The sequence below is a fragment of the Rattus norvegicus genome, chromosome 17 (assembly GCF_036323735.1).
Source record: "Rattus norvegicus strain BN/NHsdMcwi chromosome 17, GRCr8, whole genome shotgun sequence".
NCBI classification, from domain to species: domain Eukaryota; kingdom Metazoa; phylum Chordata; class Mammalia; order Rodentia; family Muridae; genus Rattus; species Rattus norvegicus.
In genome coordinates, this window is record NC_086035.1 from 6327543 (window position 1) to 6354399 (window position 26857).

General features: G+C 45.2%; 1 protein-coding gene across 9 annotated transcripts in view; it reads left to right on the plus strand.

The window, feature by feature from the left end:
• The window catches only part of Kif27 (kinesin family member 27), a 78786-nt gene that overhangs the window by 22583 nt on the left and 29346 nt on the right, over window positions 1-26857 (plus strand). For all 9 annotated transcript variants that reach the window (XR_360722.5, XR_360721.5, XR_010058809.1 and 6 more), the window contains 8 exons: window positions 3579-3785; window positions 6587-6756; window positions 7654-7757; window positions 9959-10114; window positions 12110-12315; window positions 16216-16413; window positions 20973-21086; window positions 22655-22831. Coding sequence is in view for 6 of the 9 variants with exons in the window: in XM_006253556.5 (XP_006253618.1) it covers window positions 3579-3785; window positions 6587-6756; window positions 7654-7757; window positions 9959-10114; window positions 12110-12315; window positions 16216-16413; window positions 20973-21086; window positions 22655-22831 (1332 nt within the window). In the remaining 3 variants the exon portion in view is untranslated. The remainder of the gene's footprint in view (window positions 1-3578; window positions 3786-6586; window positions 6757-7653; window positions 7758-9958; window positions 10115-12109; window positions 12316-16215; window positions 16414-20972; window positions 21087-22654; window positions 22832-26857) is intronic.

Consider the following 26857-nt stretch of genomic DNA (forward strand, 5'->3'; position numbering starts at 1 on the left):
TATTCTTCCATTCATTTACATTATGCACCTCATTCTCCAATAACGTATTTTTTGTTAAGTATTGGAAATATTTTGTTTTATTATTTTTTGTTCGGATGGTTTTTTGCCAGGGGGCAAGCCCTGGTGAAGGAGGCAGTAGGGGGCAGGGGGAGCATTGGCGGAGGGCAAGACTTTGTCTTACAAGACATTTAGGGTTGCTGTATAATAAAGTTTATTTATCTAAGTCTGAGTTACCTTGCTGCAGTAGCTGACCTGCCTTCTGTGATCCTCTGAGTCCAGAAACTGCAGTCTCTGGCACTTAGCACCTCTTCCTATAACAGCAAAGGAGTGAGTACACAGCCTTTGTACAATCTCAGCAGGAACTGCTCCGCTCTAACTTTCGGCCTGCTAGTCTGAAGGCAGCAAGAAGAAAAAGGGACACTTAGAAGAGCGGTTATAGCATTTAGTACTAGATTGTAAAAAGTTTCCTATGAAAGCTATCTAAGGGGGAAAGCAGAATGATCCTAAGTGAGGAAAGGTAAAAATTCTTCTAAGTGGGGAAAAGGAAAAAGTTTCTACTCTAAGCCCGGAAAGGCAAATATTCTCCTAAGGGAAAAAGTTCCCTCTCTCTCCCTCTCATCTTTGTCCTCAGCACTTATGCATCTTTCAAAATACACGACCACATGTTAAAGAGTTCATTACAAGTTTGCACATAAAATGAAATCATAAATTGAAATAGAAGTTTACAACAGAGAATGTTTGCATGCATATTCATCAGGAGTAATTTATCTGGCTAAACATCCAGCACCTGTCACAGCTCTACAGGTTCATAGGAGGTTTAAAACCGTAACTAAGTTATTGGTGGAATTTTGTAGAGATAAACCCAGTCAGTATTTTATCCTCTGTCCTAGCATCTATAAAAATCATGAGTTCCCTTTTTATCACCTTTGGGTAATTGTTTTACCATCACTGGAATGTGCTGTGAGTAGGAGAAAGTCTGGTTACCATCGAAGAGCGATTAACATGCACTTAGGAGCCTGACTGGAGGCTGCAGAGTCCTCACTGCGGCTTTGACTATCAGAAAAGGGCTTAACAGCGCCCCACGATAAAGGAGCTTAATAATCACGTATCATTTTAGGAATTCTTATAGGATCATAATAAGACTTAGGAAGTCATCTACTTGTCTACATAGTATCACTACAAGAAAGGACATCTTCGTACATCTGCAGAGAACTGCTCCAAAGGGGTGTGCTATTACTTAATGGTTGTTATATGTGTTTAATAATAACAGGAAAAGCATTTCAATAGCAGGAATCTTTCCTAAAATGAATTCCCTTACAGCCTTGCTTCATAAGGGCAAACCTGTCACAGACTCTATAATAATCTGAAGCAGGCCATCTCAGGGAGATTATGGCCCCTGACAGTTTTTGTTCTTTGAGACAAGACCTTAGAGTGTAGTCCTGGATGCTCTTGAATGTACTGTGTAGACCAGGCTAGTTTGGAACTCAGAGATCTATTAGCCTGAGTACTGTACTTACAGAAGTGACCCACCACACCTTGCCAGATTTGTTCTTAAGTAGTTTTTAAAATGTAACTGTCAACTCAACCTTACAAAATTTTACCTTTCTTATTATTTGTTGATATGTGGAACTAAGTTGATTTTCATCTCTCTCTCTCTCTCTCTCTCTCTCTCTCTCTCTCTCTCTCTCTGTGTGTGTGTGTGTGTGTGTGTGTGTGTGTAGTACTGGGAACTGAACCTGAGGCCTCATACATGCTAGATAAATACAACTGAGCTGTATTACTCAGTCCTCTTCTTATCCTATTAAGGTATGTTTTGTGTGTAGTGCTTTGTCTGCCTGGAGAGGTCTCACCTGTTACAGTTACAGGCAGTTCTGAGAGGCCATGTGGGCTCTAGGCTGGAACTTGGGTCCTCTGAACAACAGCCAGTGCTGTTAACTGCTGAGCCATGTGTCTAGCCCCCTTTCATTTTGAACCACGATTTAATAATGTTGCCACAGGTGATCTTGAACTAATTCATAGCCCACAAAAAGCCCACCCTTAACATCTGCCTTCCTGTCTCTGTCCCCTACACCACCAGATCCAGCTGTACCCAGCCCTTTCATTGTTTGTTTGTTTGTTTTTGAGACAGAAACTCACTGTAGCCCTGACTAGCCTGAAACTTGCTTTGTAGACCAGGCTGGCCTCTTAACTCAAAGAGATCTACCTGTCTCTGCCTTTCAATTGTTGAGATTAAGGGTATGAGCCACCACACCAGCCCTAATATCTTGCATTATCAATAATATCTTGAGGCGACTTTAAAATAAGGTTGTATTTTATTATTCTGTATCAACACAATGAGAGGCTTGGCATTTCCCTGTTAAGTGCTGCAGTACATGTGAAGCTCGGAGGAATGGCACTTTTCTGACTGTCCATCTGTTCTGCTTTTGAGACCAGATCATACCAGGTGAGGCTCTGTTCAAACTTGTGACCCTTCTGCTTTCTCTTTTTGCGGCCACAGGCCTGCCTCACTGTGCCTAGCGGTCCTTTGTTGTGGTTGGCTGTTCTTGAGAGTGGGTCTCATGTAGCCAAGGCTGGCCTCACACTCTTCACAGGCCAGGGGACCTTGACCTTCTGTTTCTACCTCCCAAGTCCAAGTGTTGGGACCATAGGCATGAGCGACTCTGCCCAGTTTCTGTGATGCCAAGGATGAGTCTAGGGCGTCATGCCTATAGGAAAGTTGGATCAGCTGAGCCCAGCCCCAGCCTGGCTAAGCTTCTGCTCATGAGCTTTGTCCTTTTGTTGTTTAAGGCAGGGTCTCACTGTACAGCTCTGGCTGACTTGCAATTTGCTATGTAGACCGGACTGGCCTCAAACTCAGAGACCCAGCTACCTCTGGCTCCTGGGTGCTGGGACCATGACACACTGGTGCACCTTCTGTGCTTGTGCAACACACACTGAAGTTAGAGCTTTCTGAGCTGGCCGTGCTTCTAACTCAGTTGAGCCACAGGGCAGACACATCCTCTGTGTGGCACATCTCTCTTCAGGATCCAAACCCCTCTCCTAGTGCCTCTCCTCCTCATGGCTCCTGTCTGTGCTCTGTGCTTCCTTTGTCACTTAAAAGTTTCACTCTGCTCATCTCCCACTTTCTGTCTCCTTTGCTGTAGTCGCCTAAGTGTTGTAATACTTGAGCTTTCCAGCTTTGTCAGGTACATTGTGTGTTTCAGCAGAAAGTTCCGACTTGTGTAAACACAGCTAAGTAGCTAGAATCACAGTGTCAACTTACCAATCACAGCTAATGGGCTGTTGTTATTAATAATAATAATAATAATAATAATAATAATTGGCTGTTTGTGCTTACTATTCAGTACATTTCCGTGGGTTGGGGATAAAGCTCAGTGTGCACAGGCCCTGAGCCTCATGCCAGCACTGAAGAAGAACGTTCTTAGCTCCTAGAGCCGTGCTAGTTACTTATGGGCACAAAGGAGAAGGGATGAGGTTCCTTTTAGACAATTGTGACTTGTGGACAGTTTGACTCGGTTCTTTTTTAGGAGTGTGTGTATGCTGAGGGTCTGTTTCTCAAACACCTCTCTTCTACACAGAATGAAAAGATAATAGAGCAGCAGCTCCTTGTGGACCAGCTGAGTGAGGAACTAGCAAAACGTAGCTCGTCGATGCCCACCTCCACCAAGGAAAGCTGTGGGGACGGGCCTGACGCCAGGGCCCCAGAAAAGCGACCTCACACGGCTCCGTTTGACAGTCACTGGGGACATTATGTTTATATCCCATCAAGACAGGATTTCAAGAAGGTGAGTCAGGCATTGGCCTGAGTCCTTTGAGATTTGAAAGTTATAACACCAGAGTGTTTGTAAGTCTTAGGAGTGTAGTGGTATTAGATTAATCCACTCTACGGTTCCCGTGGGTGTGCACGCACTTCTCACTGTCCCCCCAGTGTTCTGGATCCTTGAAAGACACGCACGTGCACATACACATGCACACACGCAGCCTTACATTTTATATACCTCCCTAACTCCATGCGGCTGACACACTCCCCTCCGATTCCCGAGTTAACACTAAATCTATATTTCATCCTTGCTGCCCTGGACCCTGCTGGCCAGCCCCCCTGGGGCCGCTTTCCCTCTGCACCTACAAGTCGGCTGTCTCTCCCTCCTGCCCCTTCCCCGCATGGCTGAGTTTGATGGTGTCATGACCTTGTCCTGTTACTTCTCAGAGTGAACTGAGGTCAGGCAGTGGGGTTTGCTTATCTATTTGTCTAGTTTTCAGGGTGAAACTCTTGTGTGGTTTGGCATTCCAAGTGACAGTCAAGATGGCATAAGCATCACATGAAATGTGGATTTAGCCTTTATCTGTGAATATATAGGTAGTAAAGCCATGTGTGATTTACCCTAAAATGTTTGTGCGTGTGTGCATGTTTGCCTATGTATGTCTCTGTGTATCATGTGCTTGCCTGGTACTGTGTGGGCCCGAGACAGCATCAGGGCCCCTAGAGCTGGAGCTCAGTCAGGAGCTGAAGTCACAGCAGTGCAGGTGACAGAAACCAAATGCAGGTCCTGTGCAAGAGCACATCTCTCCAGGCCAGTGCAGACTTTTGTGGGATAAACCAAAAAGAGTACTATGAAAAAGATCCATTTATCAGATTGAGTTTTGTTTCTACTTACTAATGTTATGAATGGATTGTTTGAGATCTCTATGGTAAGTTAGTCGGAGGATGAGAAGTCAGGGAGGCAGCAGGTTAGGGAGGGGCAGGCTCTGTGTCAGGCAGGTGTAGATGTGACTGAACCTGAGTGAGGGCAGGCTCCTTAGAGTAGGTGTGGGGACCCTGGTGGGATGTGCTGAGTCCAACAGCACTGCCCCACCGTATCCTCACTGTAAATCCAAATACCTGCTATGTCCCAGGCTCTCTCGGGTGACAGTGCCCAGCCCAGCGCTGCCCCACTCTGTCCTAACCGTATACTCACAACTCCTCTGTTAGGTCCCAAGCCTGGGTGCTTCAAGGTCAGTAGCTTTTCATGTTTCAATGCTTAGGTTTTCAACTTTAAACCATTGTAATCATGAGTTTTAGTTTTGCATTGGGAAGCTACTGACATTTTCTTTATGGTGGAATATGTAGTTAATTTCCATTGAATATTAGGGAGAAATATTAGGCCTTTGCAGTCTGTGACCAAAAACTAAGTACTCAAAGGAGGCAAGCTCTGTTTTGCCTCTGGGCTCCAGGTTTAGTTCTCGATTGATTGGCTTCTTGTTTCCAGACCCTTGTGAGGCGAGCATCCCGGCCAAGGGAGCAGGGGCAGAAGAGCTTTATGGCCTCAGTGGCCCAAGACAGAAAGAAGGGAACTGTTTGGAAGGGCTGGGGGCCTATCCTTGTACCTCAGTTCTCAGTACTAGGAGGCCACTTAGAAACCTGTCCCCCTCATTGTGACAGCATGGGATGACCGACCACAGGAACACAGAAATCAGATATCAGAGGATTGGGACGAAGCACACACTTGGGATGAGTATGTGAGGGTTCACCTCTCAGCTGATTGGATTTTTAAGTTTTCAGTTTTTCTTTGAAATTTTCACACATGCATGTAATAATATCCATCCCTGTCTCTCCCTCCCCAACTCCCCTCAGGACTCCTGTCACATCTCCTTCCTTCTTCTATAATTATCTGCTTATTTAATCCACTAGTTAGTGTTGCCCTGTGTGCACGGGTAGGAGTCACCCCCTGAGGTAGCCTCACACCTAAAGGACATAGCATCTTCCCCTCTCAGCATTCACTGTCAGTGGCTCCTCCGTGAGGAAACCACTGTGATACCTGCACCCTGATATACATGACAACTCTAATAGCTTCTGCAGTGACTCACCCCAACAACTGAATGTCTTCTGAAGACTTCATTACTTTGTTTTTGAGAAGTCATCCTGTTATTTCCTTATTGAGAGGTGAGGGGCAAGAAAAATATTTGGAAATAGAGTCTAGAATAAAAGTATAAAAGCAGTTTCTACTCCACTGTTTCCAGAACCATTTTTGGGTATTTAAAATACATTTCCAGTAGGAACATTATAATATTAAATATTCCTAGGTGGCCCATAGAATTTACTTATTCTATACTCTAATTAAAGTATCACTTGGAGCATTAGTTTAGTAATGTCTGCCCTCCGCATGCATCAAGGACGAGTGACCGTGCCTGACTTCCAGAGTTGGAATTTGGGAATGAAGGCTTTGCATCCGGCAGCAGCCCTGCGCTTCCCCACAGGCTCTGACCTGGGGCAGTTGAGTTATGCACAGTTTTGCTGGGGACCACAAGCCATTCCAGACAGGAGGGTGTTGATGCTTCTCTAGGCTTTATTTTGAAAACTGTCCTCCATCAACCTTCACTGAGAATACAAGAAGGAGAGCTGTACGATGTCAGGGAGAAGTGTATGTCTATGGTGTGTACCACTGTGGAATTGTATTCCATTGTGGAACTGATTCTGACCTGCTGCAGGGGACATATGTTCAGTGATTGGTGACATAGAGTACTGACCTATTTCCCTCAAAATCACTGTGTGTCCTAAGAGTTGACATTAAAGAGTCGCCTCTTTTGTTGGGCGGGGATCCCTTGCAAGGTTTGCTCAAGTTCTCCTGTATACTCTCTGGATCAAGTATTCGCTGGCTTCCGAACTCGAAGTCAGATGCTGATGGGTCACCTAGAAGACCAAGATGAAGTTCTCCACTGCCAGTTCTCTGACAACAGTGATGATGAGGACTCAGAGGGCCAGGAGAAGCCCAGAGTTAGGTATGTCGTGGGGCTCTCGGTAAGCATGGTCCTTGTAATTGGTGGTTTCTTCCTTGTACTGTTTGCCCATTTAATACTCAGTGGGGACTTTCTGCTAAATCTCCTGTCATCTTTATTTATTTAAAAAAGGTGCTTAAGGGGTTGGGGATTTAGCTCAGTGGTAGAGCGCTTGCCTAGCAAACGCAAGGCCCTGGGTTCGGTCCCCAGCTCCGAAAAAAAGAAAAAGGAAAAAAAAAAGGTGCTTAAACAGAAGTCTTTTTTTTAATTTTTAAAAATGTATTTGCTTGGGGGCTGGAGAGGTGGCTCAGTGGTTAAGAGGTCCTGAGTTCAATTCCCAGCAACCACATGGTGGCTCACAACCATCTGGGATCTGATGCCCTCCTCTAGTGTGTGTCTGAAGATAGCTACAGTGTACTCACATACATTAAATAAATAAACAAATCTTTTAAAATTTTTTATTTATTTTATTTGAATGTGTTTCACCCACATGTATGTCTTTGTACCTGCCTGGTGCCTGAGGAGGCTGGAAGAGGGCTTCAGAGTCTTGGGCCTGAAGTTACAGTTGGTTGCTAGTGGCCATGTAGATGCTGGGCATTGAACCTGGGTTCTTTCTGAAAGAGCAACAAGTGCTCTTAACCACTGAGCCGCTAGACTTAGGCATCCAGAGAGGGTTTTTGTTTATTTTGCTTTGTTGTTGTTTGATTTTTGTATTCTGCCACAGTGGTTGCAAACCTTGGATCTGAGTTGGAGGTAATTCCTTAATTTTAAAGAGTATTAGTCAAATATGCTTGTTTTAAAACACTCTGTTACCTTTTAGAGGATCTAATTTGAGAATCTGGGAAATGCTAACAAGGAAGTTGCCTTTAATTCTAATGTTCTAAAAATGTTCTTTTTTAGATCTAGAAGTCACTCATGGGTCAAAAAGCCAGGCTCTGTTTGCTCTCTTGTTGAAATGAGTGACACTCAGGCTGAGTGTCAGAGGTCCTATCTGGGGAATGGAGGTAGGTGTCCCCTGTTAGCACGGGTGTATGGGTCAATTAGTGGCCATTTAAAAAGCACCCCATCCTCTCAAAGCCAGAAGTGGGCCTGTGCTGCTGAAGCATGGTTCACTCTCACATCCGCCTCTATTTTTTCCTACACATTCATTCATTGGTTTCTAAAACCTGGGTGGGTTTCTACACCTGCAGCCTCAGCACTTAGGCACCAAGCAGTAAGAATTCAAAGTAGCCCTGGATTACTTAATTCAAAGTAGCCCTGGATTGCTTAATGAGCTCCTGTCTCAAAAATAAAAACTAAAAGGGTTTCCCCCAGTCAGCCGTGTGGAGACAAACTCTGAGGGCAGAGGTGTGGATGCAGACTTGCCCTGCTTTGTGTTGCTGGTTACGCCCTGCCCAGCCTACGAGGCGTGTCTCCTGGTCAGCACGCCATTGTGCTTGAAGCCTAATTAGTGTCCTCTATGCTAGTAATGGTTTATTAAAAACAGTTATGTAGTAATCAAAGAGAAAGGAGCCATGAATGTGCGAGGCAGCAGCAGGGGACGAGGAAGGGGCTGAAGTGGGGGAAGGGGAGAGGGCAAGAGGGGAGGAAGAGGAAGGAGGATCATGTCATTTTATTTTAATTAAAGTTTGCAAAATGAAAAGACATTCTTAAAGTTCTTTTGTGGGTTTGTGCACATATGCACAAATATTGCAGAGGCTAGGAGTGTGATGTTACAGTCGTGAGCTGTGCAATGTGGTAGGCATTGGGAATCAAACTCCGGTCCGCTGTGAGGGCCGCCAGTGTGCTCCTCACCACTGGGCCACTTCCCCAGCTAACCTTACCACACTTTGTCCTGTAAGTGGAATAATGCATAAAAGCAATATTATAGAGAACCGAACATCGAAAGTGTCAAATGATAAACATAACATGCTTACAATATCTACCAAAATTAGACTAAAAGCAAAGCTAGTGATAATTTAGAATGCAGGAGTAGTAGAGTTAGGCGCTAGTCCAGTGTCCGTCCTTGAGTCATTTGTTACTGGTCTGCAGTCACAAAGGAAGCCCGGGCTACAGTGTGCATGAGCACCACACTAGTCCCTCTGTGCCAGCCCACTGCCGTGACTGCTCCCACCCTGACACCCTGTGCTGCAGCACAGTCTCGAGGGACAAGGTAGCGGCTTCCATATCTGCCTCACTTAGCTAAAGGGAACTAAAGCTGTTCTTCCATTCGTATGGAATGATGCATATATGCATAGCTTTATGTATAAAGATTAATTTTCAATTAAAAACCTAGACTAAAAACTTGCCAAGCTCAAAGCTTAGGTGTCAGTTGCTGCACGTGCTTCCTGTTTGGAAGCCCCTCCTATTCTTCTGCTACCTCGGTGTGGGTACCGAGAACAGCCCACAGGCTTGTTTCAATGCGTGGTCTCCAGTTGGTAGACTGTGTGGGAAGAATTAGGAGGGGTGACCTTGTTGGAGGAAGTGTGTCACTGGGGGTGACAGGCTTTAAGGTTTTAAAAAGCTCACAGCATTCGCACTGTGCTCTCTTGCCTTGTGGTTGTGGGTCAAGGTATGAGCTCTCAGCGGTCCCTGCTGCCTTGCTCTGCCCTCAGGCCTCTAACCCTCTGAAGCTGTGAGGCAAACTCAGTGGTGTCTTGTATAAATTGCAACAACCATGCTTCTCACACAACAGAAGAGTAACTGCGACACCCTAGGTTGTCTCTGCTTCTCACACAACAGAAGAGTAACTGCGACACCCTAGGTTGTCTCTGCTTCTCACACAACAGAAGAGTAACTGCGACACCCTAGGTTGTCTCTGCTTCTCACACAGCAGAAGAGTAACTGAGACACCCTAGGTTGTCTCTGCTTCTCACACAGCAGAAGAGTAACTGCGACACCCTAGGTTGTCTCTGCTTCTCACACAGCAGAAGAGTAACTGCGACACCCTAGGTTGTCTCTGCTTCTCACACAGCAGAAGAGTAACTGCGACACCCTAGGTTGTCTCTGCTTCTCACACAGCAGAAGAGTAACTGCGACACTCTAGGTTGTCTCTGCTTCTCACACAGCAGAAGAGTAACTGAGACACTCTAGGTTGTCTCTGCTTCTCACACAGCAGAAGAGTAACTGCGACACTCTAGGTTGGTCTTGTTCTGTCTTTAACGTTTCAACATTCCGCCCCCATTGAGTATTATACACTGAGATTTTTGTGTCTTTGATTTTAAAGATTTGAAGATGGAATCTCTCCAAGAGAGTCAAGAGTTAAATTTACAAAAATTAAGGACTTCAGAACTCATACTTAATAAAGCTAAACAGAAAATGCGAGAACTCACAATCAACATCAGGATGAAAGAAGATCTGATCAAAGAGTTAATCAAAACAGGTAACAGTGTGTAGGAGTGTGAGGAAGGGCACGGAGACGCCCTGGGATGTGGTGCGGTGCACTCCAGCTCCGTGGCCCACAGCTGTCCTGGGCAGCTCGGCTCGCTTCACAGAGCTGTGTGTCGGAGCCAGCATGTGCCGGAGTCTGAGGCCAGGACTCCTTTGAACTGTTCTGCTTGTGTGAGAACTTCATGGTACTTCGTGTGTACCTTAAAGGAACACGTTTCTTTTCCTTTTCCCTGTAGAGCAGGGGATTAAACTTGGGGTTTTAGCTGGGCCTCCCCTCTGTAATCACAGCACTTCAGAAGCTGAAAAGGAGGAATTCTGTAGGTTCAAAGCCAGTCTGAGCCAGGCAGTGACTTCCAGGACAGCCTGGGCTATAGAGTGACATTCCCTCTTCAATACAACAACAGTGACAGCAAAACCAAGGCAAAAGCAGGTTCAGTGTTTGTGTGTGCTGGCCACTAACTGCTGCCACATAAGCCAGGGCCTGAGAGTGACCACCTGTAATTGTCAATCAGTGTTGACTTAGTTCAGTTTTCCTTGGTTATTTTTCCTTATTGGGGATTGAACTCAGGGCTTGGAGCACACTACACACGATCTCCCAATGAGCTCTCTCCTCAGCCTGAAAGTTTATTGTTAACAATAACCACTGGACTTTAGCTGTAGACAGTTTTTATTTCTCTGAAAATTTAAAGATTTGTCCTTAAGAGTTATTTCTTTGATAAACCAAGTTTTTGTCAGGCTGGGGGTGGGTAGCACGTCGTTCCCGCTGGTTAGCTCAGGCTCCTCGGTCCTCTCCTCCCCAGTAGTCTCAGTTGTGTATATTATTGTTACGTAGGTACAGCGTTCTAGAATGTGAAGACAGCTAACTCTGTGTTTGTTATATTTTTATTCTAAAAATTAAAAGACTTGGGTTGGGGATTTAGCTCAGTGGTAGAGCGCTTGCCTAGCAAGCGCAAGGCCCTGGGTTCGGTCTGCAGCTCCGAAAAAAAAAAAGAAAAGAAAAAAAAAATTAAAAGACTTTACTGTCTGCTGCATTGGCTCTGCTAAATTTAGCCACAGCTGGGATTGAGAAAACAACAAAGTAGTTCTTGGAGCTGGGGACCGCTGAGCCATGCATCTTCAGGGCCTGAGTTCAAATCCCAGGGTCTGTATTATAGAGGGAGAACTGACAAAGCTTTTCTCAGGCCTGCACTTGGGACATTTGGGATACACACACACACACACAAATAAATAAATTTAAAAATATTTAATTACTTCAATGAAGTGAAGATCGCTTCTCAGCCTTTTGGCTAAGGTCAAGTGTAATGAAATGCAGGAAGAATAGTTAGCTCTGTATTAAGGGATACTTATTTTTTAAATTATATTTATTTGTTGTGTGTATATACATGCCACAGTATCGATGTAGTGTGTGTATATGCCACATGGAACTGGAGTTGTGAATGCTTGTCAGCCCCCATATGGGTACAGGGAAATGAGCTTAGCTTCTCTGAAGAGCAGCCAGTGCCCTTAACAATGAGCCTTCTTTCCAGCGTCCTCCTGTCTTAGCTGAAGGTCGATGCCAGCCAAACTCAGTTGCAACTTGAGAGGATATAACAACTCACTAGGCTGGAGAGACCTGGGTTTGGTTCCCAGCTCCCACACTGGGTGACTCATAACCCTGGGTAACTCCAGCTCCACAGAATCCACAGCCTCTCTGGCCCCAGTGGACAGCACACACATGCACTGACATATACAGATATACACATACATAAAAATACATAAAAAATAGATCCTGACTAAACAGTAGACACAAAAGATAAAGCCATGAAGAGATCAGCTGGCACCAGACAGGAGCCATTTTTAAGAAGGCTGGGGGCCGAGGGCAAGCTGGGTTTGCTGGGGAGCCTGCAGGTCCATCTGCCTGTTCAGCGACAGAGCTCGGTTGTAGCCGCCCCTGCTTCAGTGTGGGATTGGAGTTTGTAATTCTTCTTCCCGCTGTGCTTTGGTGAAGGTGACAATGCCAAGTCTGTGAGCAGACAGTATTCTCTGAAGGTAACGAAGCTGGAGCATGAGGCTGAGCAGGCAAAGGTGGAGCTCACGGAAACCCGAAAGCAGCTGCAGGAGCTGGAAGGCAAAGACCTCTCTGATGTTGCTCTGAAGGTAAAATTACAGAAGGAGTTCCGTAAAAAGATGGATGCTGCAAAGCTGAGAGTTCAGGTAACTTACCAAGTCCAATCCAGTAACCTCACAAAGCCACTTGGCTCGTGTTTGTTTGTTTAAAGTTTAGAGTCTTAGTGTGTGTAGCCCTGGCTGTCCTGACCAGGATGGCCGTGAGTCAGAGTTCAAGTTTGCGGTTGTGACATTGCAGATGTGCTCCATCGTCCCTGGCCAAGCCATCCTTTCTTAATTCCGGCTCCCACTGGGCCAGGACGAAGCCAGTGGCACGGGCTTCCCTAGTATGTGCGAGACCCTGGCTTTGATCCCTGGCACCACAGGTCTCCCTTTGAGGATTCTTGTATTGAGAGAAATGGGATTGAGTTTTTAATCATCAGAACTGTATGGCATTTCCATTTACCTAGACTGTTCATTACTTAATGTATTTTATAGTCTGGATCGGGTCTTTCTTTATTCAATGAACATTTAATCTTGGCATAAAATCATACAAATAAGACATAAAGATAGCAAAATTTGCATCCTTTTCTGAAGGACAAAAGAGACTCAGTTAAGCAGTGCATATTCAACATCAGGGGTCAGTTGACACTCTGTAGACACGCTGTAGACACGCTGTAGACACTGTGTCTCTGAAACCGTAATTGGTTGCTTACAAGGTTAGTCACGTTAGTCCTAACTAGGACTTAACAACCCAGGTGTGCTTTGGATTCAGCAATAACTTCACAGAGAGCCACAACTTATTTTCTAGGGTGGAGCGTGTGGTTTAATGAGAATGTTTGAGGCCCTAGGCTCAGTTCTGGGGGAAAACACAGACATGCACATCCTATTCTTAAGAATATTCTATAAATAAAGATTTTGTGCAAGGAAACCATTTCCAGTGTTTTTGAAGACTCTAGAATGTGCTTGCAATTCTGTTTCATTTGTTTTGTATTTTTTGAGACAGAATCTTACTATGTAGCCAAGCCTGTCTTCCTCACCATCCTCCTGCCTCTGTATCTTGAGAGCTTAGATTAAAGGAGTATGCTACCATATCTACTGCCCATTCTATCTGTTGTTTCTATATTTATATTGTCCCCATTGTAGGTAGAGTTGAGCTATAATTGACCTATTCAGAGCTTTATTACTGTTTGCTTTTGTGTTTGGTGCTCTTTAAGGTGATACTAGAAACGTTAGGAGGAGGAGTTCTTTTCCTATGATCACCTCTGTGTCTCCCAGCAGTGATAAGTCCTGACATACCAGAGAGGTAGCAGCAGATGTTTATCTTGTTGCAAATAAAAACAAAAATGGCACAGTTCCACTAAAAATAAAAAGTAATAAAGCTCTGAATAAGAAAACATATTTTGGGGGTTGGGGGATTTAGCTCAGTGGTAGAGCGCTTGCCTAGGAAGCGCAAGGCCCTGGGTTCGGTCCCCAGCCCCGGGGAAAAAAAAAAAAAAAAGAAAACATATTTTGCTTTTCCTATTTTCTGCTCTATATGCTTTTTTGCTACAAAGGAAAGGAGAAAAAAGACACAACTGAACTTCAGGAAAAAAACCTGTCATTGAGCAGAGAAACAAAGTGCACCCTTCTAGAAGTTCTCGTGCCTTTGATATCCGTCTTAGTTGGGATTTTACTGCTGTGAACAGACACCATGACCACAGCAACTCTAATAAGGACAACATTTAACTGGGGCTGGCTCACAGGGTCAGAGGTTCAGTCCAGTATCATCAAGGTGGGAGCAGGGCAGCATCCAGGCAGGCTTGGTGCAGGAAGAACTGAGAGTTCTACATCTTCATCTGAAGGCTGCGAGGAGAATACTGACTTCCAGGCAGCTAGGATGAGGGTCTTAAAGCTCATATCCAACTGCCACACCTACTTGAACAGGGCCACACTTTCTAATAGTGCCACTCCCTGGGCCAAGCATATATAAACCATCACAGTGTATATCTACACATCTGATGACTGAAAGTGGCAGAATAATCTTCCCTAGGGGAGATGCCCCAATTGGCTGTCCAATACCAGGCAGTCACCTCTGAAGTCATATGTGTATATATGACTTCTTATGTATACAGATATATGTGTACCATTATACAGAATGAACAGGTTACAGTTACATATTTAGGAAGATGTGAGTGTGTGTGTGTGTGTGTGTGTGTATGCATATTTATGTAACAGCAATTACAGAAATGGAATCTCCATTAATTAGAGAGAGATCAAGTGGGAGTACAAAAGACAGATTGGAGGGGGGGGAAGGGAGGGAGGAAATAATGTCATTTTAATTTAAGGTGTGTGTGTGTGTGTGTGTGTGTGTGTGTGTGTGTGTGTGTGTGTGTGTGAAAATTTAAGGAGCTGGTATGGTGGTATACTCTTACAGTCCTAGCATACAAGGCAGCTGAGGATTATGAGTTCAAGCCCAACCTGGATTATTCTCTCTCTGAAATAAACAAGATGTCTCGCATGGAAATACTGCTACCTCAGTCTAATCAGATGCTTTGCAGTGCAGGCCCCAGTCTGACTAATGCCGGTCCAGCATTCCCTTTAAATAGCACCACTGTGAACTTTAATATTTGCACGAATATTTAAATTAAACCAAAATGTTTGTTAGTGATCTATTTCTAAAATTAAGATAATGATTACTTATGACCTGCATAATGTATTAATAACTTCCTTAATTCTTTTTGCTTGTTTATCAGAGAGAGTCTTGCTATGTAACCTTAGGCATCCTAGAACTCACTATGTAGATGAGGCTGTTCTTGAACCTGTGTTCATCCTCCTGGTTTTGCCTTATAAAGCTAGGGTAGTCACCACTCCCTATTCCCTTACACCCTGTCAGTGCCACAACACAAGTCTCAGATGTGTCATTTGTTTGCCTGGGAGTAATTTGCAGCATACTGGTATTTAGTACTGCTATAAGCACTGGGAAATGTGAGTGTGCTTTAGTGCTACTGACAGATCGTTTTGAATGGGATGGACTTTAGGGGAAATGGCCTACTCTACTCAACTTCTTCAGAGGTTCAATGACTCAGGCTACAGTTGAACCAGAAAAACAGGATCCCAAACTAACAGTGGAATATTGTGCAGTTACCTCCAGGACCTGTAGAAAATAAAAGGGAGTGGATTCACATACATAAACATGTCTCCTTATATGATGAACATTTCATGAACTGTGTCATGGAACAGGACAGATAGATTTGGAGCCTGGAAGAGCGTAATTTTATATAATATATACATAAACTCAGCTTTGTGGTATTCTAGTTTATACACACATATATTATATATATATACATATACACCCATTAATATTTCACTGTGTGTGTGTGTTACAGAAGACACTACAAGTGGATTGCAGATTAGACAGTAACTGCAATACTTCATGCCACATATATTTTAAATTAGAATTCTTCATTAAAAAAAGCAAAAGTGATTGAGTTTCCTTACATTTGGTTGTGAGCCTAGCCTTTAACGGCTGAGCCATCTCTCCAGCCCTCTGATTGAGTTTCCTGATTAACATAAGTTTCATCAATTTTTGTTTATATATCTGATGAACATGCAATGTTTTCAATTACAAAATTAGAAATGAGAGATCCTGTCTTAAAATTTTTTAGGGGCTGGGGATTTAGCTCAGTGGTAGAGCGCTTACCTAGGAAGTGCAAGGCCCTGGGTTCGGTCCCCAGCTCCGAAAAAAAAGAACCAAAAAAAAAAAATTTTTTTTTTAGAGAACTGTAGGAAAGTAGACGTGTTAGTGAACCTGTCAAAAAAGAATGTAAATGAAAAAATGGCTGCCCTTACTGCTGAATGAAAATCTTGTGCCATTAGGAAATGAGAGGGGTTGGGGATTTAGCTCAGTGGTAGAGCACTTGCCTAGCAAGCGCAAGGCCCTGGGTTCAGTCCTCAGCTCTGGAAAAAAAAAAAAAGGAAATGAGAAAACTCTTCTTTCTTATCCTGGAATATTCTATGTGGTCTCAGGTCTTACAAAAGAAGCAGCAAGATAGTAAGAAGTTGGCGTCACTGTCCATCCAAAATGAGAAGCGGGCCAGTGAGCTGGAGCAGAACGTGGATCACCTGAAATACCAGAAAGTGCAGCTGCAGAGAAGGCTTCGGGAAGAGAGCGAGAAAAAGAAGCAGCTGGATGCAGAAGTTAAGAGAGATCAACAAAAACTCAAAGTAATCTTGTCCATAGTTCCTGCTAAGCATTGTGGGAAACCTTCGGGCCTCCGTTCGGCTGGTGTGGGCCCTGTCTCTTGCCTTGCCTGTTTCTCAGTCCTGTCCTTACTCACAGAAAGCTTTGCTTAGCCACACAGTAAAAGCTGTTTACTCAATGCTGAGTGCTGTCGTGAAGGTTTGGCATCACAAATAAGTTACAGTGATAAAAACCCAGATCTTTAGTTAAGAGTGTCAAAAACTTAAGCTTATAAAGGGAACTTGTAAACAGTGTCATCGGTAAAGGACTCTCATTTTCAGATGCTTTGGCACACATTGCTCCTCCTGCTGGATGGGAGGTCCCAGTGCAGCATGGCCCCCGTCTGCAGGCACACCCAGGGGGTCCACCGGGTGGATAATGGGAGGAACCATGTGTCAGCCTGGGTCTGGGGCAAGGCTGGCGTTGTGTCCACCCCAGCATCTCTCTATACTTGCCTGAGATGTGTGGGGAGAGCAGTAGCCTCTGTCTGTGTGTTCCTATCTAAGGTGCCTGCCTGCTTGCCTGCCATCATCACCCTCCGCTCCCTCCCAGGGGCTCCTTGGAAAAGGGTGACCCTAAGCACTTCCAGCTCTGCGTGCCAGGCCTTGATCTGTAGAACCGGCAAACAGAGCCCAAAGCTACGGCACAACTAGGAGCTCCCTAGGACTTCTAAGCTGTGACTGCTTTCTAGAGTTTTCTGGAGCCTTGGGAAGAAAGAGGAGGATACCATCTGTTCCTGCAACCCAGCCCCCTCCATTGTCAGCACCCCAGAGTAGATGGAGGTTAGCTCGGCTATCATCTGTTCTCAGACCCGTTAAAACACAACACAGAACCTAGTTATGGAGCTTGAAAAGCATTTGCCCATTCTTACATTTTTTTTGCTATTATAAAATTTTTATTGGGATATAATTTCTTTACCATACAATGTATGGGTTTGATATCATTAAATTTTATTTTTTTTATAATTTTCAAATTTTTGTTTTTGCATTTATTTTTCTCTGTGTGTAAGCATGGGTATGCATGGGCCAGGAAGTGCATGTGTGGAGGTCAGAGGACCGGGTGCAAGGTCTGCTCTGTCCTTCCTCACATGCATCTGAGCAGATTTGGTGACAAGCACTATTCACTGAGACAGCTTGTTAGTGTCGCCAGTCTTCATGGAGTGTGACAATGTATGTATAATATGACACCGTCAACCCTTATCAATGTTTAATTCTGTGGCATAATTTTATTCACAGAGGTACAGCCAGCATATTTGTTTTTAACTTTTTCAAACTTCAAAAGGAAACTGCAACTACTTTTACAGTTTACTTATTTGTATTTTATGTACACTGGTGTTTTGCCTGTGTGTTTATCTGTATAAGGATGTCAAGTTCCCTGGAACTGGAGTTACAGACAGTTATGAGCTGCCATGTGGGTGCTGGGGATTGAACCCAGGTTCTCTGGAAGAACAGCCAGTGCTCTTAACCCCTGAGCCCTCTCTCTGGCCCCAAGAAATTCTCTAACTATTAACAACTCTGAGCACCCTCCTCAGGCTTGCCTTGAGGATGTGCGTTGTTTCCTCTGTCTGCCTTGTGAGTGGGTAATGCGCCCTGGACGTCTCTCAGCTGCTGCAGCGCTGCCAGGGTCTGAGTTAGGACTTGTCAGAGCTTTGACTCCTCACTGGGACACGGGCTGCAGTAACATCTGCACTCCTAGCTCCTGACGCTGAGACGGGGGATTTCTTGCACTGGACAGTTTAAAGCCATCCTGGGCAACAGAGCAAGACTATCTTAAAACAAACAAACAAATGGCTTTAACATTTTATTTTTACTTCTTTTTGAGACAAGGTTTCCCTGGCCGTCCTGGAACTCACTGTGTGCCCACCAGGTTGGCCTCAAACTCAGAAGTCTTCCTGCCGCTGCCTCCTGAGTGTTAGGACTTAAAGTGCCCCACGCCCAGCCTTACGCAGCTTTTAATTTTGACCCATCAGTGGACGCTCAGGTTGTAGTTTGTAGTGGTGCATAACGCTCCTGAGAACATTGACACGGTCTTCACTGCCTCTTTAAGTTCTCTCTGCTCTCTGAGGAGCTGACACAGGCTGGCGCTCCATAGCAACAGCAGCAGTGTCTGTGTTCCTACAGCGATGCAGGACAGGTTGGATTATGGCTATTGATTTACTTTCACTCTTCTCCCATACATTATAGCCCGACTGCAGTTTCCCCTCCACCACTCTTCCCCTCCTCCAATCTCCCCTCCTCCACAGACCCACCCCAACCCACAGACCCACCCCTCCCCCACACTCCCACCCCTTCCCCACACTCCCACCTCTCCCACACACACCCCTCCCCCACAGACCCACCCCAACCCACAGACCCACCCCTCCCCCACACTCCCACCCCTTCCCCACAATCCCACCTCTCCCACACACACCCTTCCTCCACAGCCCCATCTCTCCTTCACAGATCCACCCCTCCCCACAGACCCACCCCTCCCCCACAGGTCCACTCCTCCATTTGCCTTCAGAAAAGAGCAGGGATATCAACAAAACAGGAAATAACAATTTATGGTAAGACTATGCACAGACCTCACTCATATGAAGGGTGGACAAGGCAACTTAGGAGGAGAAAAACAGTCCCAAGAGCAGGCAAGAGAGTCAGAGACATCCCCTCCACTCCCAAGCTGAGAAGTCCCACAAGAACACCAGGCTACACAGCCAGAAGGACCCAGCTCAGACCCACACAGGGTCCGCGCGTGTCACTTCAGTCTCTGAGCCTCTAGGAGCCCTGCTTAGTTGACTGTGCTCATGTGGTGTCCGGGACCCCTCTGGCTCCTACAGTCCTTTCTCCTCTTCTTCCTTGGGGTTTCTTGAGCTCTCCCTAATGTTTGTCTCTGCACCTGCTCCACCAGACGCTGGAGGAAGGCTCTCTGAGGATGGTTGGGCTGGGCGCCGATCTGTGAGTACAGCAGGGTAGTTAGGGAAGTAAGATCTCACTAATAAAGCCCTACCCACACATGCTTTCTCCACTTGGTTGTCTTTATGACAGGAGCTCACTGTGGAGCCCAGACTGGCCTCGAACTCATGGTGAAGGTCGGGGACAGGTGTGTCTGCCACTCTGCCCCGTGTCCTTAGACAATTCCTCTCTATATATACACGTGTGTGTGTGTGTGTGTGTGTGTGTGTGTGTGTGTGTGTGTGTGTGTGTACTCACTATTCTTGTCTCAGTTGACCTCAAGCATGTGATTTTCCTGTCTCAACTCCTGTAGCAAGAGTATAAGCCACACCCCAAGAAGCACCATGTTTAACTCAGTGATTCTCAGCCCCCCTGATGCTGGGGTCCTTTGCTACAGTTAGTTCCTCATGTTGTGGTGACCCCAACCATAAAATTCTTAACATCTCTACTTCATAACTGTAATTGTATTACTGTTATGAATCATAATGAAATAGTTTTATACATAGAGGTTTGCCAAAGGAGCCATAACCGGTAGGTTGAGAACCTCTGTTTTAACTCATTGAGGTCAGCAGATATAAAATTATCAGGTGGGATTGCTATCAAAGTATCTAAACACTTTCCGCTTCTATACTTGCCCACGTTGATCAGCAACAAGCAAATCATGTCCAACCAAGTATCTGCAGATTTACTGAGAACTTAAATAATCCCTGAAGAAGCCCCTTGGCCTCTTCCTCCCTGTATGTCTGTCCCTGAGTTACCGTCTGTGCGGAACTCTCACTCATGGCCTCCTCTGATCCGCTCTCCTGATCCGCTCTCTTCCCAATCGATTGCAGGGGACATGGTGGGCATTGGCTGAGTCTTTATGATGCAAAAGGGAAGCCAGTGAAGCTGGACACTGCTCTCTTGGGGCTCTGCTGTCTGCTCTTACCAGGCTCTGCGGCTCCCACTTCAAAACAATATTTGTTTTCAATTTCATATATGTGGGTGTGTGTCTGTGCGTGCATATGAGTACAGGTCCTACAGAGTTCAAAACATCTGATCCCCTGGAGCTGGACTGACAGGGTTGTAAGCCACCTGACTGACTTGGCTTCTAGGAGCCACCCAGATCTGTAAGATCAGCACAGTCTTAACCACCAAGCCACTACTGGTGGAGGGCAGAATTATTGTGCACCAGAAAAGTGCATTTCTGCTAGAGTAAGTTCAGACACAGCCATGGCAGGCAGACAACGTGGGTGACTGAGAATCACAGCGGCAGAACGTGCTCATGTGTAACTCAAAGAATGAAAGCAAGGCCCAGTGGAGTCGGTCGGTCAGCCTGACTTCACGGCTTCTAGTGTGAGGTGACCTCACTCTGTGTCTTCTGCTCACTCTTGTCACAAGGCATGTGAATGCCCAGAAATCCACTCCACGCCTGTGGGCGTAAATTCAACAGCGCATGCTTGGTGCACGCGTGGCTCTGCGGTCTAACCTGGCACACTGGTGACTCTGGGGTCTAGCCCAGCACGGTTACCCAGCACGGAAAGGGACAGTGGAAGGGGGAAGAGGGAAGATCTGCACATCTAATGAGAGACGGGTAGTAAAATGAATAAAGCATCTTCTCTCTGTGTGTCCAGGAGCTGCAGTTAAATGCAGGGCAGGGAGAAGGTCTGCACCCCAAGGCTGAGGACACGGATGCCTTTAACTTGAACAGAAGAAAAGGTCCTTTCAGAAGTGTGGACCAACTCCAGGTCAGTCAGCTGTGCTCGGTGTTTCCAAGTCTCTCAGTGCTGATGAGTGAGTGGCTATACGTCGGTTAAAAGTAGCGGACTCTGAATGAACTCTTCAAGCATTAGATTCTGTTTGTTTATAAAATGTCCTATGTTTCTTTCAAAACATTTTATTAAATTATTTCTCATCCAGAAATGTGTTCTTTTTATGTTGGCACGAGTGATTTATTTGAATATTGTATGCATTCCAAGTTCACCAGATTACATTTATTTATAGAGACATGTATTTTTCTAAACTCCAGAGCTCTACATTCAAACAGAACCAAATTGTGTATGGACTATAACATATTAAAGAGTATTTTAGTACCATATTTTAAAAAGAAAACCAGAACCCATAAACTAATTTCAAAGGTCAAAGAAATTGGAAATATTTGAGAAAAAGTATACTTAAAATTGTAACTATATTGAGAGTACAAATACATCTATTTAAGTTTTGAAAAACATTATTTAAATTTTACATATTACGACATTAGAGTATAGGAATATTCCCACATTCCATTTGCACTCAGAAATATTTTCAACAATTGTAATTGTCTTTTTTTTTTAAACTGGGAGCCTCACTCACCGCTGAGAAGTGCTGTAAATATTAATTTAATTGTGAACTTTACAAGGCCTCTTGCTGGTCTGAGGCTACCCTGCAGACTTAAGCACTGAACCCGCCCACACTCCTGGTAGTGGCAGAGCTGCTGCTGCTCAGACCTCAGGACGGCCGCCATGACGGCTCTGCATCTTTGTTGCCTTAGCCACACCGCACTTTGCTCAAGTGGATTTGCCACCTTGTCTTTTTGTTGTTCTGTGATGGGGTCTCAGCTCAGCTCTGATCTCTGATCTCCGGAACTCATATTTGCACGTCTGGAGTGCTGGGACTGCAGGCTGGGGACTCCATGTCTGCTTCCTCACTGTCTTAGAGACATTTCTAGGATCCTCTCTCAGGCCCATGGAGGACTGGGAAACAGTGCTAAGCTGACTTTCTATTTGTTTGTTGCTGTAGCGGCTTTGATGACATCTCCGTGTGCCTGTGGCTGCATGCATTCTGGTTGGGTTTTTACACGTGTCCTTGTGTGTAGTGTTTAATTGTCAGAATTCTAACACATTTACTTCGAAATCCTTCTACCCTTGTGCTTTATTTTATAGCATTTGAAGTTGAGAAGCCATAAGGTGGATTTGTTTTGTTCATGGAGTATTTATTCCAGTGTTGATAGAGTAGGGTGTTTATTTACTTACTCAGATGACCTTGTATCAGCCACCATCTGCAGGCTGGCAGTGGATCAGAGATTGGTCACAGGGAGCTGAACAGTACTGCTCTTGCAGGCTGGAGAGCGTCCAGTGGAGGGCTGGGGGAAGCCTGGCCTCTCCACAGGTGGGGATACCAGCCTGATTTAAAAGACAGAGCAGAATCACCAGTCAGATGGCAAAATGAATTGCTCTGATAGTTTTACTGTTTGTTTTAAAGATTTTTAGCCACTTAGAATAATAAGTTTTTTTTATGGTAAGAGGAGAAATAAATCATAGTGTTTCTTTCAACATAGAAATTGGATGAGCAAAGGAAATGGTTAGATGAAGAAGTAGAGAAAGTTCTAAGCCAGCGCCAGGAACTAGAGATGCTGGAGGAAGAGCTGAAGAAGCGCGAGGCCATCGTCTCCAAGAAGGAAGCCCTGCTGCAGGAGAAGAGCCACCTGGAAAATAAGAAGCTCCGATCTAGCCAGGTACCTGTCTGCCACTTTATCCTCTCTACCAGGTAAATCCGGAGCTCGACAGATAGACAGCTAAGTGACTCCCCACACGCACGGTGGCTTACGGCCATTCATACAGTTCCTGTCTGAAGGGACCTCTCCTGGCCTCCTGGGGCACCAAGCACACAGAACACAGACAGACATTCAGACCAAACACCTCTAAACATAGAAACATAGAAAAAATTAAAAGGTTAATCACCAACTTAGTAATTTGCTTTCCATCTTAAGGTGAGGGCCAGAGTTTGTATCTCGAGAACCCACTTACCGACAAGGCGGGCTACCAGCCAGCTGGTCTAGCCAAGTCACTGAGGTCCAGGATCAGTGAGAGGCCCTGCCTCAGAAATGTGTGAGAGCCACTGAGGAAGACACCTGCCGTTGACCCCTGGCCTTGAGCCACGCACACGACCCACACACGTAGGAGGGAGGGTGCTACTGTAGATACAAGCCAAAGGGACGCTGTTCTGACGGTGTACTGCCCTTCCCGAACGCGTGTCATGGAAGTGCTGCCGCACGGAAGTGACACATCAGTCTTCCTTCAAATGGGACTTTCCATTAACCTCATACTGGGGCAAATACATAGACGGTAATGCCTGCCTTTTTTGTTTTGTTCTTTGCTAGTGTCTTTAGGAGCCTGGCCTGGCCATGAACTCCAGCCTCAGTGTCTGGTGCTAGGATTGCAGGGGTGTGTCCGTGGTCACAGTCATCTTAACTTCACTTTTAAAGCCATTTGTTCTGAGTTTACAGTTCAGTGGCATTGCTACCTCGGTGCTGTATAACTGTCGCAGCTGTGTTTCCAAAACGCTGCCTCCCAGAGAGGAAGTCTGTCGCCTCACACGTGCCTCTTCTCTCCCTGCCTCCTGTCAGCCTCCACAGCAACTTCAGTGAGAGTTTAGCTCCATACTACGTGGTATTTTATAGTCGCACTGAGTTGGAAAACGTTATTTATATGTCACTACCTCTCAAAATCAGGGGGCTACAAGATTCGTGTAAAGGAGAAAGGGTTTTGTAAAATGAAGATTTTTTTTAGTTATAAAGACTTGAGAAACATCATAAATATTTTTCTGCAGGACTTAGACCTTTTTTTTTTTTTTTTTTGGTTCTTTTTTTCGGAGCTGGGGACCGAACCCAGGGCCTTGCGCTTCCTAGGCAAGCGCTCTACCACTGAGCTAAATCCCCAGCCCCAGGACTTAGATCTTAAAGCCAGTTAAGGAAGTAATTTTATGAACAGTTTGCTTTGTCTTTAACAAGGAATGATGGTAGAAGCAAAAGCAGCAGGAGCTGGTTCTTGGCTTCTCTGCATGTATTTTAGCTAGTAGCTAAGAACGAAGCTGACTTGCTCAGACGTGAAGATTCAGTCTTACTTAGAGCCATCGGGTCCAGGATGAGGCCGCATCTATGTCAGGACAAAGGACTGGTGCCCTGTGTTAGTAAGCTTCTGCCCCAGAGGCTCTGAGCGATGGTAGTGTGCTTCCTGATGGCACATCCAGGTAATTCACTTAAACTGTCAGAGTCAAGTTGTGGAAACTACCCCTCAGAACACGGAAAACAGCAAAGAATTAGCAAATCAGAATTACTAGTGAACAACAGAATTACAGTACAGTCCACATCACAAAAGACCAAAGGAAATAAATGGGCGTTGAGGGAAGGGCCTCCCTAAAATGTGTTCATTTGATGCGCTGGAGAAAGGAAAGCAAGCGTTAAATAGCCGCTCTATGACTTTAGACAGCTGTGATTCAAGTCGTATGTATTTATATCTGTGTGAGGGGTGTGTAGGGGTTGTCTAGAAAAAGTGGGTGTTAGATCCCCTGGAGCTAGATGTCAGCCATTTGATGTGGGTGCTCAGGGCCACACTTGAATAACACATGGTTTTAACCACTGGTCATCTTCCCAGCCTTGGGCAAGTTAATTTTAAGAAGAAGAACACACTGAGATAAGTAGGAAGTATAAATGAATGAAAACCACCTTAATTCACTGACAATTTTAACAGAGTGTAGACTTATGGCTTTATCCCACCTGATTCTTCTTAGAAAAGAGGGCATTAAAAGATTTCATTTTTCTAGTATTTGAGGCCTATTCACGAGACTTTGTAAGCATTCCAGTCAAAGACAGTCCCAGGTTGAACACCTCTCTAAATGACAGGAAAGAAAATATTTTGTGTACAGTTAGGGCAAGCATGCTGTCAACACTTGCAAACCTGAGATAAGGAAAGATTGGGTGTTCTGGGCCCACCTGCGCTGCACAGGGATACTCTGCCACAAAAATAAAGTAGGATGAAAATAAATAAGATTAAAAGTGTATCTCAGGGGCTGGGGATTTAGCTCAGTGGTAGAGCGCTTGCCTAGGAAGCGCAAGGCCCTGGGTTCGGTCCCCAGCTCGGGAAAAAAAAAACCAAAAAAAAAAGTGTATCTCAGACCTGCAAGTAAGACCTGATTGCAGCCATGTCTTAGTGTGATTGTTAAAGATTTATTTGATGTGTATGTGCTACATGTATACATGTATGTGCCCAGAGGCCAGAGGAGAGTGTTGGCTCCCCTGGAGGTGGAGTTACAGATGGTTGAGAGCTACCCGGTGTGGGTGTGGGAACCAGCCCTGGGCCCTCTATCCAGCAGTCAGTGCTCGTAACTGCTGACTCATCTTTCTGGCCCACTTTTAAGTAGTGACCTTTTCAATATTACACCTAAAACAAAGCCAAAAAAGGAAAAAACAAATAAATGAGCATTAATAGTAAATATATTTGAGATTTAGAAGACACAATCAGGAAAGTAAAAAGACAGCTTATGGGGTACAAGAGAATATTTGAAAACTCTCTCTGATAAGAGACTGAGAGTATTGAAGGAAGAGTTAAAATTTTATAATTGAAGGATAACCTGCCGGCTTTTCTAGCACCTGGGAGATTGAAATAGGAAGATTATATAGCACAATTTTGTCTAAAAGAAAAACAGACTAAATAGGACCTAATTAAAGAGCAAAGATTGGCTGGGCCTGGTCCCCAGGCCTCTAATCCCAGCCCTGGGGAGGCAGAGGCAGGTGGGTCTCTGAGCTGACGGCCAGCCTGCTCCACAGAGCCAGTGCCAAGTCAGCCAGGCTACACAGAGACAGCTTGTCTTGAAAAACAAAAAACAAAAAAGTCTTAAAGGGCAAAGGAGCCAAAAAAAGACTTTTCTGCAAAGGAAGTACAAAAGTAACCAAGACCATCTAAGAAGACACTCGTAAATTAGCTATCAGGATAACTGATACAAAGCAAAACCTTAAGTGATATCCTGCTCACTGTGAGGGCTATAACTAGGAAGCCAGATCAGAAGTCTTGCTGGGGGAGGGGAAAACTGGGGTAATAACACTGTGCTCTTACCTTGGATGGCCATCCTGGAGTTCCTCTAGAGGGTAAATATTCAAATATGTTGTTAGCCAGCCATTCTTTAGGCATATATTCAAGAGAAATAAAAGCACACATCCATGTAGAACCTCAAGGTTTATAAAATCATAGCTAAGTAATAGAAACACCACAGCGTTCATTAGCTGATAAATCAATAGACTGGGACACATTGAGGATTGGAATGGAAAGCAATGAGACATTGCTGTCTGCTGCACTGTGGGGAGCCTTGAAAATACATGTCACCGCATGCAGTGTGCACCACCACATGGTGAGTGATGGGAGCTAGTCACCGCATGCAGTGTGCACCACCACTTGGTGAGTGATGGGAGCTAGTCACCGCATGCAGTGTGCACCACCACATGGTGAGTGATGGGAGCTAGTCACCGCATGCAGTGTGCACCACCACTTGGTGAGTGATGGGAGCTAGTCACCGCATGCAGTGTGCACCACCACATGGTGAGTGATGGGAGCTAGTCACCGCATGCAGTGTGCACCACCACTTGGTGAGTGATGGGAGCTAGTCACCGCATGCAGTGTGCACCACCACTCCAGAGCAGGCGGTTCCGCAGGAAGTGCAAGAGTGGTTACCTAGCCTTAGGAAGCCGGGCGAGGTTGGGAAAAATGGA